The sequence below is a fragment of the Vollenhovia emeryi genome, unplaced genomic scaffold (assembly GCF_000949405.1).
Source record: "Vollenhovia emeryi isolate VEMERY1.0 unplaced genomic scaffold, V.emery_V1.0 DF939135.1, whole genome shotgun sequence".
Lineage (NCBI taxonomy): Eukaryota > Metazoa > Arthropoda > Insecta > Hymenoptera > Formicidae > Vollenhovia > Vollenhovia emeryi.
In genome coordinates, this window is record NW_011967231.1 from 288,381 (window position 1) to 302,336 (window position 13,956).

The following is a 13,956-nucleotide window of genomic DNA, read 5'->3' on the forward strand; positions in this document are numbered from 1 at the left end:
TGATGTCATATTGTTCTTTAATTTAGCCGGAATAGCAAGCTGCTTTCGATCATCTGTACACGTGCCATTTAATTTGTGTATTACACAAATCTTTCCATGAAACAGACAGTTTTAAGTGCAAAAGGTGCGAAAGTGCAGAATCACTCCAGCATCCCCTTAAGCATTCAAAATATGCAAAAAAATTTTCCGATTTTTTGAAGCCAAAAGAGTCCTATGTCCCCTTAAAGCTTAGGGCTTAAATCACCTATTGTAGACTGGGACTTGACAATCTTTTCTTCTCGCGGTAAAAAAAAAAAGCAGAGATAATCCCATTTCTTCCAATGTCGCACGTTCCACTCACCGTCGCGGTGCAATATACAAATGTAGTGCACTCGTCGCGCGCAATACACGGACTTGCAGAACAGATTCCGATCGGAATTGCTCCGTTTACCCTAGAGAACGATTCCGATCGAGATCGATACCAAGTATCTCCACGATACCCCGAGCAGAACGGACGCGCCTTTTGTTTCTCACGGTCAAGCCCGTTAATCCCGTCAGTATCGAGTGGACTTGTGGTAAGGGGGGGAGGGAGAATATTTGTATTAGCCAGATCTTTACGTTTAGCGCGAGTCGTGCGACGAGGGCTCGGACCATCGCATCAGTTGTCATTGACGAATTTTTGTATGGATTCTACTGGATCATTGTCACGAAAGATTATTGTCATGAACATTATCGGATAATGCGATCTGTGCAAATGCATCTTTATTATTGGACCTAGGCTAGGCTAGGTGTCGTGTTTATTTGTATATTGCTCAATAGTTTATATTATAAGAATGTGTTACCTGTTGTATCATTTTTTTTTATATATATGTAAGTAATAGAAGAAGAAAACGATGTTGCTGCATATTTTAGGAAATTTTGTTTTTCATTTTTTTAAAAGAAAAATTTATTACAACTGTACACATGTTCTTGCGCTAAGAAACATATTTTGTACAAAATAAATGTTCGATTTCGACCTCTTTCTACACAGCTGTGAGTGTTGTCTCGCCGTACCGCGTCGTCAAACGTGCGAAGCGCGTTCGCGACAAAGTTCAGTCGTGTTTTGCGGACTTGCTCCGACAAAAGAAAAATAGCGGGGGAGCAAGTAGGCCCGCGGGTGCAGTTTGAAGTTGGACGCGCGCTACGTCTCGACGAGGATGACGAGCGAGCAGCCGTCGCAGGTGACCTCGAGCGTCGCGTTCTTCTGCCAGAGGTCCTCTCGCCCGACCAGGTAGTTCCCGCCGCATCTGCAGCGGTAGAGCAACGTGTCCTCGCGACCGGACTCCTCGAGGTCGCTCGGCGAGAGGCGCGCGTACACGGGACTGCTTTCCTCCTCCAGACACTTCTGCCTGCAGGCCGCGTCGTACTTGCGCCTGAGCGTCGGATCGCCGAGCACCCGCCAGGCCTCCCGGACGTCCTCGAACTCGCGGAACTCGCCGTTGCCGCTCTTGTCGGGATGAAGCAGCAGCAGGCGCTGGCGGTAGGCGCGCCTGAGCTCCTCCTGGGTGGAGTCTTGGCTGCGGCGGAGCACCTTGTAGTAGTTTAACGGCATCGTCGCGGGACGGCGAGTTGCCCGCGCGACGACTAACCTATGCGTGCGTGCACGACGCCTCGCGCGTGACGCGCCTCGATATGCCACGAGGCTTGAGAGCGGAGCTATCGATTACTAGCGACGGAAAGACTGCAGGCCGGCGTGGCATGGAGTATGGACGCGCGCGCGAAGCGGAGACTCGATCGGCAGTGTCGGGAGATGCGTAGCAAAATAGTTGCGGAAGTAAAAATGGGAGTAAGGGCACGCAGAAGAGTCTCCTGAAAGAAGAAAAGGGCCGGCGGGGCCGCGCTTTCTCTCTGCGACATCTGACAAGTTGAATAGTCGAAAGTAATCGATCCGTAGCTCAGTCGAAACATCTCGATTAGTCGAGCACTGTGTGTACTTCGGCCAACTTCGGCCGGGTAGAGGAAGCTTGTTTGCGTCGCTGCTCCTCGATTCACTCTGGATTCACAGACCGGGCTCATGGAGTCGAGGAAGCTCCTGCGCGTGAAAAGGTACGTCGGTTAAGGATGGCCGCGGTCAGGTTGGCCGTTCTCGGGTTTCTCCGATTTGAGTTTACGAACCTAGCGAAAAGTGTATTCACTCGAATAAGTTATAGGTTAGGTAACCTATAAAGCCTAATCTACAATGTGCTTTCTGCATCTAGAAACATTCTATTTTATATAAACAAATCGAAACGCTTAAAGCATGTACGATTGTACAGTATATAATATACAATTCATTCACTTGCGCAAACTTTTAAGTGTATTTAGTGGCTACAAAATAGAATGTTTCTAGATACGGAGAGCACATTGTAGATTAGACTTAACTCATTTGAGCGAATGGATTTTTCGTTAGGCTTGTAAACTTAATCTCAATGGTACCATGCTGCCCACACAGCACAGGAAGATTGCAGAAATGTTACATTGCAAGATTGCAATATTGCAGCAACGTTGCGCAACATTGCTGCAACGTTGAAATGTCCGCTCTCGAAGAGATTGCAGTGCAACATTATAGCAATGTTGCAGTGCAATATTTTTGGAATAATTTGTTGTTGTACATGAGCAGAGAATTTACTAATTACATATGCAGCCTTTTTCAATACACAGCAAGCTACTGCCAAGCAACCCAAGGAGATTAATTATGTCGCTTCGCAATAGACTGAGATTGCGAGCAACACTGCACTGATCAAGCACTTAATAAATCGCGCATTGTTGGTATCAACGAAAATAACATTATAAAATTCTCGTAATTAGGAAAATTTTTTAAATAGAAAATACAGTATTTTCATTATTTCTGAAACATTGCTGCAATATTGCTATCGGAAGTTTGCAATTTTATATCCCTGCAATGTCTCTGCAAGATTGCAACGTTTCTGCAATGTAACTGCAACCATCTGTGCTGTATCCCACACAGCACAGAAAGATTGCAGAAATGTTACATTGCAAGATTGCAATATTGCAGCAACGTTGCGCAACATTGATGCAACGTTGAAATGTCCGCCCACGAAGAGATTGCAGTGCAACATTATAGCAATGTTGCAGTGCAATATTTTTGGAATAATTTGTTGTTGTACATGAGCAAAGAATTTACTAATTACATATGCAGCCTTTTTCAATACACAGCAAGCTACTGCCAAGCAACCCAAGGAGATTAATTATGTCGCTTCGCAATAGACTGAGATTGCGAGCAACATTGCACTGATCAAGCACTTAATAAATCGCGCATTGTTGGTATCAACGAAAGTAACATAAAATTCTCGTAATTAGAAAAATTTTTTAAATAGAAAATATAGTATTTTTATTATTTTCGAAACGTTGCTGCAATATTGCTATCGAAAGTTTGCAATTTTATATCCCCGCAATGTCTTTGCAAGATTGCAACGTTTCTGCAATGTAACTGCAACCATCTGTGCTGTATCCCACACAGCACAGAAAGATTGCAGAAATGTTACATTGCAAGATTGCAATATTGGAGCAACGTTGCGCAACATTGCTGCAACGTTTCTGGAGGATTTCAGCAACGTTGAAATGTCCGCCCTCAGAGAGATTGCAGTGCAACATTATAGCAATGTTGCAGTGCAATATTTTTGGAATAATTTGTTGTTGTACATAAGCAGAGAATTTACTATATAATTACATGTGCATCCGGGCCTTTTTCAATACACAGCAAGCTATTGCGAAGCAACCCAAGGAGACTATGTCGCTTCGCAATAGACTGATTGTGAGATTGCAAGCAACACCGCACTGATCAAGTACTTAATAAATCGCGCATTATTGGTATCAACGAAAGTAACATTATAAAATTTTCGCAATTAGAAAAATGTTTTAAATAGAAAATATAGTATTTTTATTATTTTCGAAACGTTGTTGCAATATTGCTATCGAAAGTTTGCAATTTTGTATCCCTGCAATGTCTCTGCAAGATTGCAACGTTCCTGCAATGTAACTGCAACCGTCTGTGCTGTATGGGAAATCTTTAAAATCTGCAAGTAAGATATACGCACCAGTTAGGAGTCTAGTTAGAAAACACCGGCCTCTGTTTCAATGAAATAGGTGGGAACGTAAAAATTCACATTTCCAGTTAATATAAGAATCAAACTGGAAGCAGAACGTCATACATCTTCGTTCACCTCTTCGTTGTAGTTAACGTTTTAACAATTCGTCTAATAACGCATGCGTTTCGCACAATTTATAATCGTACCGCGATTCAAGTACCTGTTTGTGTGTTTTTTTTTGTTATTTAAAATACTTTTAAAGCTTCGATTTGAAAAGTATTACACTTTTTAACACTGTCGCGCATTTTTGCAGGATGTCCGCGGAATCGAGAAAGAGCCTGTCGACGTGGCAGCAGTGCGACAAATGCCGATGCACTCTGACGCAAAGGGACGTTTCCCTGCACGAGGCAAAGTGCCCGCCCTCCACAGAGAATTGGGACTATCCGTTCGTCCACAACGGCGTTTTGTACAGCACGACGGAAGTCTTCCCGACGAAAGGTGCGCAGCCACGCGATCCTCGTAGCTAACATAATTTCCACTCGCACCCGTCTTCAACTCTGTTGTGCATCTCGCAGAATTACCCAAACGCATCTCCGAGAGGGACGCTAATGACATGGTGTTTATGACGCAGTTTGCCATGGAACTGTGCGACATTGCGATCGGCTCGCCGTGCGTAGTCGCGACGTGGGACGAGGTGGTTGTCAGGACAGCCTGGCCGACTGACGAGAAGAGTCTGACGAGTGTTTCCTTAACGAAGCACGGTGAGCCGACTAATGTACGCTTCTACCAATGCAGATTAACTGTAATCTCGGTTCAACGTATTTTCCAACTCTTGGGCTCGGTTTCGCCAACCGTTGCCTAACTTTGATCTTGGTTTAATTCATGTTTGTCTTTTTCTAAAGTAACAGTCGAAAGGAAACGAAGAACGAGTTAGGCTAAGCTGAGATTTTAAGGGGAGAGTTGCCAGCTGCGTTTCTGTTTCGTTGTTTTCAGCCATTGAGCTGAATAATCTGTCGGGATTGGTCAAGGTATGTCCCTTGACGTCCGACGTCCGCGTCGCCAAGGAAATTGTAATTAGCCAGCAGGGAAAGCGCCTGGTGTCCGACGTAAGCGTAGAACTGGACAATATCCTGAAATACTGCAACGAGCACAAGATATTCACCGTGGGAAACAGGATAAGCGTGTCGTATTACGGAAAGAAGTTGACGTATAAAATTGTCGAGATCAAGGCGGAGGTAAACAAGGGGGAGCAAACCGAGGCGGCGGATGGCAACGATCTATCGAAAGCGTTCGCAGATATAAATCTGACCAGCTCTTCTGTCAAAGTAGCCTTTTACAAGGCGCTGTACACGACGAAGTGGACAATCCTGGACACGGATAAAAACAAAGAGAATGCCCCAAAGAAGAGGTACAAGGCTGAAGATATCGGCGGATACGACGCTCTCATGTCCGACTTGAGAGACGTGATCGCGATAGGCATTGGCAGACACAGGAGCATCATCGAGCGTTTCAACGTCAGCAAAGGGATACTCTTGTACGGACCGTCCGGCGTCGGTAAATCCATGATAGCCGACGCTGTGATCGCGGAGTATAACGTCAGCACGTTCACCGTGCACAGCTCGGACGTTTACAGCAAGCTGATCGGCGAGACGGAGGGTAAGCTCAAGGAGACGTTCAGCAAAGCGATATCGAGCGCGCCTAGTATAATATTGCTGGAGGACGTGGACAGTCTGTGCCCGAAGAGGAACAGCTCCAGCACGAGCCAGGAGAAGAGAGTCCTCGCGCAATTGGTGGCGCTCTTCGACGATCTGCAGAGCACCGGCGGCGACGTGCTGGTAGTGGCCACCACCGCCAAGCCGGACTTCGTGGACGACTCCCTGAGGAGGCCCGGCAGACTCGACATGGAGTTCGAGATTTACGTGCCGACCCCAAACATGCGCGCGGAGATACTGGCCAAGTTACTCGCCAAGATCCCCAATACGCTCTCGCCCGAGGATGTGCAGAGTATCTCGTCCGTCACGCACGGCTTCGTGGGCGCGGACCTGTACGGTCTGTGCTCCAGGGCGATAGTCGGCGCGGTGAAACGCCATGAGAAAGACGAGGCCACGTCCGACGGGGAGCCGAGGGTGACGATGGCCGATTTCAGCTGCGCTCTGACTACGACGAAGCCCTCGGCCATGAAGGAGGTTTTGGTGGAGGTGCCGAATGTGAGGTGGTCGGACATCGGCGGGGGAAAGGACTTGAAGCGCAAACTGCAGCAAGCCGTGGAGTGGCCGCTCAAGCATCCCGAGGTGTTCGTGAAGATGGGCATCACGCCTCCCAGAGGCCTCTTGATGTTCGGGCCACCGGGATGCTCCAAGACCATGGTCGCGAAGGCTCTCGCCACCGAGAGCGAAGTTAACTTTCTGAACATTAAGGTAAGTTCACTTGAGACGCTTATTTATTCATTTATTGTGCATTGCTACATCGCGCGATTGTTCGCAGGGCCCGGAGCTATTCTCGAAGTGGGTGGGCGAGTCCGAGAAGGCTGTGAGAGAGGTGTTTCGGAAAGCGAGGCAGGTCGCGCCGTCCATCGTATTCATCGACGAGATAGATGCGCTGGGCGGTGAGAGAGCCTCGTCCTCCGGTGGTAGCGGCAGCAACGTGCAGGAACGAGTGTTGGCCCAGTTGCTGACCGAGCTTGATGGCGTTACCGCTTTAGGTAGCGTCACGCTGGTGGCGGCCACTAATCGACCGGACAAAATTGACAACGTAATATCTCTCATCTTATATCGTTGATCAAAGTATAATTAAATGTGATACTGAATGAAGAACCAGTCTGCGGTTGCAATGTTTTTTTTTTACAATGGAAAAGAGAACAATATTTAACAAAACTTTTATCTTGACGTTACTCAGACGCTTATTATTCAAGGGTTATCATTGAATTTACATTTGATTGGTCCTTGGCAATTAAATTCTTTCTGTCCTTCCGAAAAAGAGGCAGAATAAATGTAGCACTGCACGAAAAAGATGTCGAAAAACAGTATAATAATTACGAAACAGTCGCGAGACTGTTTAAATATGTTAAAACAATTCTTCGAATGTTTCAACATTTTCCGCCCTCTTCAAATATTGTTAAATCACTTTTTTATCAACAGATTATTACAATTGACGAGAATAATTTAATCGTTACGCTATTTTGTGTCAGAGCAAAAAGTGAATATATTTTGCAATTTCTAATTGTAAATTATATCTTTTTCCGTAATACCGTGAATTGCAACAATAATTATTTCAGGCGCTTCTACGGCCTGGACGATTAGACCGTATCATATACGTGGGGCTGCCGGACGAGGAGACCAGGCGAGAAATATTCGACATAAAATTGCGAACTATGCCGATCGCGGAGGAAGTGAACATCATGGACCTGGTCTGCCTGACGGAAGGTTACACCGGCGCGGAAATTCACGCGATATGCCACGAGGCTGCCATGAAGGCATTGGAAGAGGATCTGGACGCCGCTAACGTTACCAAAGAACACTTCATTGCTGCATTTAAAGCCATCGCTCCTAGAACACCCGCCTCCCTCATCAAGATTTACAAGGAATACATGAATAAAACTTTATGAACGTCATATTAAGACGCTGTACGAATCTTATATATTTTTACTGCGAGATAAAGCGATCGAAACATCTTTTGGGTCTCAAAGAACGGGAGCGAGACGAGTCCGATGGATTTGGACTTGTAGATTCGATCGGCTAATTAATTGATTGAAAGTTAAGATGCTCACAAAATGGAGACTTTTCCTTGAATTTACAGATTGTACGCTACAATTTTTATTCTTATTGCATTTTTATCTTGTACGTATGCTTCATTCCCCTTCAAGTCCGGTCAACGCGTTTGTTTATTCGCTGAAAACTTATATGACACGCGCACGCATCTTGATCAGATTTGCGATGTATAATATGTACGATATACGACGTTTTAAATACATGATTTATTTCCTCGACGACTTGGAAACTTGATGCGATTCATTGTTATCGATAGTACAGACATGCACCAAGTGGAAATTTTCTCGGCAGTCAGAAAATGCGTAATGAAATAGTTCCAACAGTAAAAATGGGCGTAAGGGCGCGCATAAGAGTCTCCTGAAATGGTATCAAGTAAAACACCGGTCGCTCTCAGGTTTCCTTCTGCTAGTGATATCGTAGTGTTTCGAAATAGAAGATCCGCACGCGAGCGTCGATCATTCGTAAAGTTCCAAACTCTGAGCTCTGAGTGCGATGCTATGAAACTTCAGATTTGACCTATCGTAGCACAAGGCCATTTTAATTTGGATCATTTTGATCTTCTCGCGAAAGCAGCCCGTGAATCTTTTTCTCTAGCGTAAACTCATGAAAAGCGAAAAGTTTTATTAACGAATTCAATATTTGTCAATGAAAATTTTCACCTTTCACGAGTTCACGCTTGAGGAAAAGATTCGTGATTGAGTCTCTGCAACGTTTATAAAATCAGAAATTTCACCATTTTCGATAGATGTAATTGTAGGGTGATACAGTGAAAACTAATGGAGGATCGAAATTGCGCTAGAAAGATACATGTTTATATCGTTAAAATTAAGAATCGGTAGAGACATTTTATTAATTCACAACATCAGATCTTTTCTTAATTCGTTTTAATACGCTCGCCACGGACAGATCCCGATTACGAACAATGAGAAAGAGAGAAACGAATAACGAGACAAATGTACTTTCAACGGTTTTTTTTACACATTCAGTCGTCTAGATTCTTCAATGATTGCGATAAATGTTAAAACCTGAAAATTGCCAGCGTCTCTCCATATTCGCGCCGATACCGAACAATTCCTGCTTGAAGACCTGTGGAAAACGTTGCATCAAAACCTCGACTTCATTCGGTTTGATGCCAGGCTCCATTTTCTGCAGATAGGACCATAGATAATCGACGCTCGCGCCGAACGGGTGGATGTGTAGAAACGTTGCTATGAGCCCTGCAACATGTTAGATATTAGCGAGTCGACGTTGTAAAATCGTCTCGAAGTTATCCCCCGACTTTCCAAAGTTTTCGGAGTGAAAACAACACCGTAGAGCGAAATATTCACCTTAATTGAATAAACATCTACTCCAACAGAGTGATTATTTTATTGAATTTTACCCCGTGGTTGTTTTCACTCCCAAAAGCTTGAGAGAGTCAAGAATTGTTCCTCTGAAATTTCTGACGTTACCGATGAGCTTAGCATCCTTCTGGGTCACTTGCATGAAGCTGGAGGCGAGAATGTGTTGCTTCGGCGTGCGCGGTTCTTCGCTAATATCGTCGTCCTTGTCGAGCGTGATGATCTCGCTCTCCCTGGGCTCCTCCTTTTTCGTGGCGTTCAGCTTTACGGTCAGGTCCTTGATCTTCTGATCGTCCTGCGCCTGCTGCTTGCGCGACTGCATCAGCTGCTCCTGCATACCCTTCAACGTTTGCTGCAGCATTTTCATCTGCTTCTCCTTGCCCTCCAGCTCGGCTTTCGTTTCCGACTTCAAGAGGTCCACCTGCGGAAATGTATGAATTAGCAATTTTCCGAGATACCAGCTCGGACTCGCGATCGTCGAGTCAATTCGCCTGGATACCTCATTCTTGTACGCTTCCAATTGGCATCTCAGACTGTCGTTCTCCTCTTTGAGGCTCTGCAGCCTCTCGACGTCCTCTTGATTGCCGTCCAACTGACCGCGCGTCTTCTTACGTTGAGGCTCCTCCTCCGAGTCCGACACGTCCATCTCGCCCTCGCCCTCGATCAGACTGTCTTCCAGCTGTACCGCTTTTATTTCCTGTCAGTCACAAATGGCGAAAATTACAAGGCGCCCCGAACCGCGGCAGTTACTTTCTCACACAAATGCATGCAGAGTATATGTAATTTCCTATCTGCTGTTCGAACAACAGTATTCAGATACATTCCTAAACGTGGCTGGTTCTAGTCTTTTTAATTTTGCTTTCCACTGACGCACAGTATCGAGATTTTCCTTTATGTACACGGTAGTTTCGTACATTTCTGTAATTCAGAGTTTAGGCGCGACACCACGACGCGATTTTGTCTCGGTTCTCACATTGCTCCCGGGACTTTTGCTCGTCCTTTCGGAACGACTTGGGCTTACCTGATCGTAAGAAGCAGATGCAGCTCTGAAGTACAGAAATAACAAGTATTGTATATCGAGTAACGCTGTTCGAGAAAGGAGCGAGGCACATCCATGCTGGATAGTCTGTAGTTGCTTTTTCAATCCGAGAGTGCTAATTTTCCGTATTACCTTCTGTCCCATATGTTGTTCTTAATGTTGTGCGTGTTGCCGATACAGGATTTATCTGCCGCGCTGTCACGGCATTCCACGACAAAGTACCGAATCGAGTAACGCACGGGGAGAAGCATGTGTCTGACCGATTTCTTTTTTCAATTTTTCTTTCTTTTCTCATTACAGCAGGCGATTCGGCCCTTTTCTCAATTTGCCACTTACCTGTGTGGTACCTTAGAAATACAATTTGCAAAACGAGCGTGTGTCGGAGGTAAATCGTGCAAACGCGCAGAGGAGCACATTGCGACAGAGAAAGAGAGAGGATTCTCAGGTTGCTCGTGGAAGTTACGCGAGAGAAAGAGCAAGTATACGGAAGACACGCTACCAGCATGTGAAAGAGAGAGAGAGAGAAAGAGAGAGAGAGACAGAGAGAGAGAGTGCGTTCGCATACATACCGAGGATTGTTTCTTCCACATCTCGATGTTCTTCCGCTGCGCCTTAGTGAAGTGATCCCAGACCTTCTTGTGGCTGGCCGCAGTAAAGACTCGTTCGATCTGACTGACTGTTGATGACATGTGGTCGCATGTTGCATACAAAAAAACACAACAAATCCTCCGTTGTTATACCTTTTGCTTGAAACTCTAAGCTCGTAGGTAGTAGTTTCGTCTATGCTTTTCACTTGATTACGTATACTCGTTATGTTAAACGTCTAGCTATATCGTGACAGATTGCCTCGTGATCGGGAACGGTATATCTCTCGATCCCATTCCTCTAACAACGCTTTCTTTCGTACGTATGTACAGGCTACGGAGTCTCTCACGGAGCCTCCCGTAGATTGTGTCGATTGGCTGGAGCGCGTCTAATCTAAACGTAAAGTTGACTTCACCAAACACTCCGCTCTCTCGCCTTGCCACCGTCCTGCGGACAATGTAACCCCCGAAGACTTGCAATCCACGGGCTTCCTGTGTCAAGGACCATTTTGAACAGCAGCGAGTCTCGCGGCGCATTGCCGAGCGTACACGATACAATTTTGCATGTACATGAACGTTTCGCGGTGAGAATTGCAGAAAGAATTGCTCGCGCGACGTGTGGTTCAAAATAATCTGTTAACAACGGATGCCCAGCCCATCACCCTTACTCCTTAGCATTGCCAAGCATGCAGCTTTCAAGTACACTATGACTCTATGAGATGGAATTTGCGACAAGGATCGCCTTCGTTCGTCGCTTTCGTTGGATCCCACGTCCGAAGAAGATAGGATTTTTTTTTCACACCCACCTTATCCTCGCCTACTATCTCTGATCCTTCCTACCGAGAAGCCGCCTCCAATGCATCGGACCACAAACAGAATTCACAGACGGACACGCCGTGATACCACTTGAGAGAGATTGTCTAAAGTTAGCGACGAGACAGAGCAAGTACTCGGTCGTATGTATCAAGAGTAGGTTTTACATCAAGCGCCTCGCTTGATATGCAAAAGCCGGCTTTCGGAATATCATACGTCGAGAGATCGAGACAAGCTTAACATTCGACTTGGCTTTGTACCTGATCGCAATCGGTTGCCGTACCTCTAAACGTCATGAATCGTTTATTCTTAACTATCACGTAACGTTGTAACGTACCTTCGTCACTGGTATAAGAAAAATGTCAGCGTTTTATCGCAACTCAATACGTGGCATACGAGGATTTGTCATACACACAGCGAGGAACGCAGCGAATGCCGCTGTTGTTACTTTAAGATCACGAGCGGGATAATCACGATTTCTCTTGCGGTTTACTATGTCCAAATAAGGGATTTCCACTATTGGTCGCTGGGCCTATTTATGCCAGAGTGAACTTACCAGCCAATGCGGATTTTCTTAGCGCACACGAAATATGTACGATAGTATGGAGCTATCTTAGATGTAGGTAAGATACGAAGGCGTGTAAACGTACATTGTATGAGGAGTCCCTGCATTCTTCCCTTCATCAATTCCTTCGCCTTTTGCAGCTCCTCCTCGTACGCGGCCTTCTCCGTCAGCAGCCGTCGCACGTGCGAGTTCGTCGATTGTATCATGGAGTAGAAGATATTGGCGTTACGTTTGATGCAATCCCCACGTTCCAGCCACGTTACAACGATCTGCAATCCACGCATTGGGATTATGTAAACGGGATTGAAAGTACAGAGACTGGAGAGCGAAGTATTTATCGCTTATTGAGCCTCGTGTCCAAGTTGTAGCTACAGATCTAGCAAGCTCTCTAGTTGCAAGCTCATTGGCTATAGATTTCTCGGAAGAGCTACAACTTGGACACAGTTCTTGGACCGTGGACACGAGGCTTTAGAATTGACTACACACTTGCACTGCCTTCATAAACGTATCGTCTTGTTTAATCTTTTCGCAGATATTCGACGCCTCGTGGTCTGTGTAATGCACTACCGGAGGCGGACTCGACGGCGGCCTCTGTCTCTCCTTCTCCACTCTTTCCCTGTGGCGTTGCTCTCTTTGCAATTGTCGTTGTCTGCACTCCCACTCGTACTGATCGTCTCTAGCCTGGGATCATTGCAAAGGATTATAAGTAAAGCCGAAAAGCGCAAGAATGACAGAACACATTTATATGTTCATTAAGAGTCCTGGTTTAACTTGAACCATCTCCAAGAAATAAATAAAGCAGACCTGAGCGAAGTCTACGTGAAGTCTACCGGTATTTGCAGGTTCTCCACTGGATCCTATTCTCACTCTGTAACCCGAGAGATAGATCGCCGCGTCGACGCTGGCCTCCAGAACGAAGCGTATGTGGCAGAAGTTCTTCTTCGAGAGGCGCAAAGTAGTTATCTCCCCGCACCGTTCGAAGATCTCCTGTATTATAGCCTCGGTGATGTTCTCCGGCAGCCCTGCGCATTGCAATTACGTGAGAACGTGCACCGTCGGGCCTCCCGTTCGACGCTTACCTCCCACGAAAATCGTCCTGCACCCGGGCGGCCTCTCTCGCGTGGTGGGCGGCGGGGCGTTCGGATTCGGCGGGAACAGCACGCAGCTCTTGCAGTGTATGATCTCTTTGGTACCCTGAGGCGTCATCGGCGGCGGCGGCAGGCTCGCGGTCATTATCTGCGCAGCGTCCGTCATGATCTGCTCGGCGCCCAGTATTTGAGCGCCTATCATGCTGCCGTCGTGCGACATCATGCCCATGCCCATCGGATTGTACCCGTGCGTGTGGCTCATGTGCGGGCCTAGCGTCATCTCGCCCATCATGGGCGCCATCGGACCCATGGGGCCCATGCCCATCATGGGATAGCCCACGCCCATCCCCCAGACACCGGCCGCCGGTTCCATCTGCGTGCCCATGCTGGGCGCGTTGCTCGCGTTCGCCGACGGCAGGACCTCGTTGCTGTTGGAACTGTTGACGTGATTGCTGCTGTTCTTCGACGAGCTGCCGTTGTTCCTCTCCTCGGCCCTTCGATCGTCCCTTCGATCTCGCTCGCTCCTCTCCTCCCTCCTGTCCCGGTCCCTGTCGCGCCTGTCGCTGCGCTCTCCCCTCGACCTTCCGCAAGAGAACGAACAAGCTATGAACTAGATTCGTGGATGGATTTCACGCGATTATGTAACTGTCGTCTTTCTCGGCTAACCGGGGAAAAGTGGGACAAATCTCATTGCGTGTACGATCCAATCTTCGC

General features: G+C 46.7%; 3 protein-coding genes across 3 annotated transcripts in view; 1 reads left to right on the top strand and 2 right to left on the bottom strand.

Moving 5' to 3' along the window:
- Window positions 1-907: 907 nt before the first annotated feature.
- On the bottom strand, window positions 908-1,662 carry LOC105567691 (DPH4 homolog). Its single transcript, XM_012022756.1, has one exon. The coding sequence runs from the start codon at window positions 1,568-1,570 to the stop codon at window positions 1,160-1,162; it is 411 nt and encodes a 136-aa protein (XP_011878146.1). The 5' UTR covers window positions 1,571-1,662; the 3' UTR covers window positions 908-1,159.
- Window positions 1,663-1,930: 268 nt separating this feature from the next.
- LOC105567690 (spermatogenesis-associated protein 5) lies at window positions 1,931-8,034 on the top strand. The gene is made up of 6 exons (XM_012022755.1): window positions 1,931-2,064; window positions 4,360-4,544; window positions 4,622-4,807; window positions 5,040-6,463; window positions 6,531-6,797; window positions 7,321-8,034. The coding sequence occupies exons 1-6, from the start codon at window positions 2,033-2,035 to the stop codon at window positions 7,648-7,650; spliced, it is 2,424 nt and encodes an 807-aa protein (XP_011878145.1). The 5' UTR covers window positions 1,931-2,032; the 3' UTR covers window positions 7,651-8,034.
- A 593-nt stretch (window positions 8,035-8,627) lies between these two features.
- Window positions 8,628-13,956, bottom strand: part of LOC105567754 (ecto-NOX disulfide-thiol exchanger 2) — a 13,565-nt gene continuing 8,236 nt past the window's right edge. The window contains exons 2-9 of the mRNA XM_012022868.1: window positions 13,234-13,852; window positions 12,959-13,176; window positions 12,641-12,835; window positions 12,240-12,423; window positions 10,762-10,868; window positions 9,653-9,850; window positions 9,265-9,574; window positions 8,628-9,030 (exon numbers count right to left, since the gene is read on the bottom strand). Coding sequence (XP_011878258.1) covers window positions 8,813-9,030; window positions 9,265-9,574; window positions 9,653-9,850; window positions 10,762-10,868; window positions 12,240-12,423; window positions 12,641-12,835; window positions 12,959-13,176; window positions 13,234-13,852 — 2,049 coding nt within the window. The 3' untranslated portion in view covers window positions 8,628-8,812. The remainder of the gene's footprint in view (window positions 9,031-9,264; window positions 9,575-9,652; window positions 9,851-10,761; window positions 10,869-12,239; window positions 12,424-12,640; window positions 12,836-12,958; window positions 13,177-13,233; window positions 13,853-13,956) is intronic.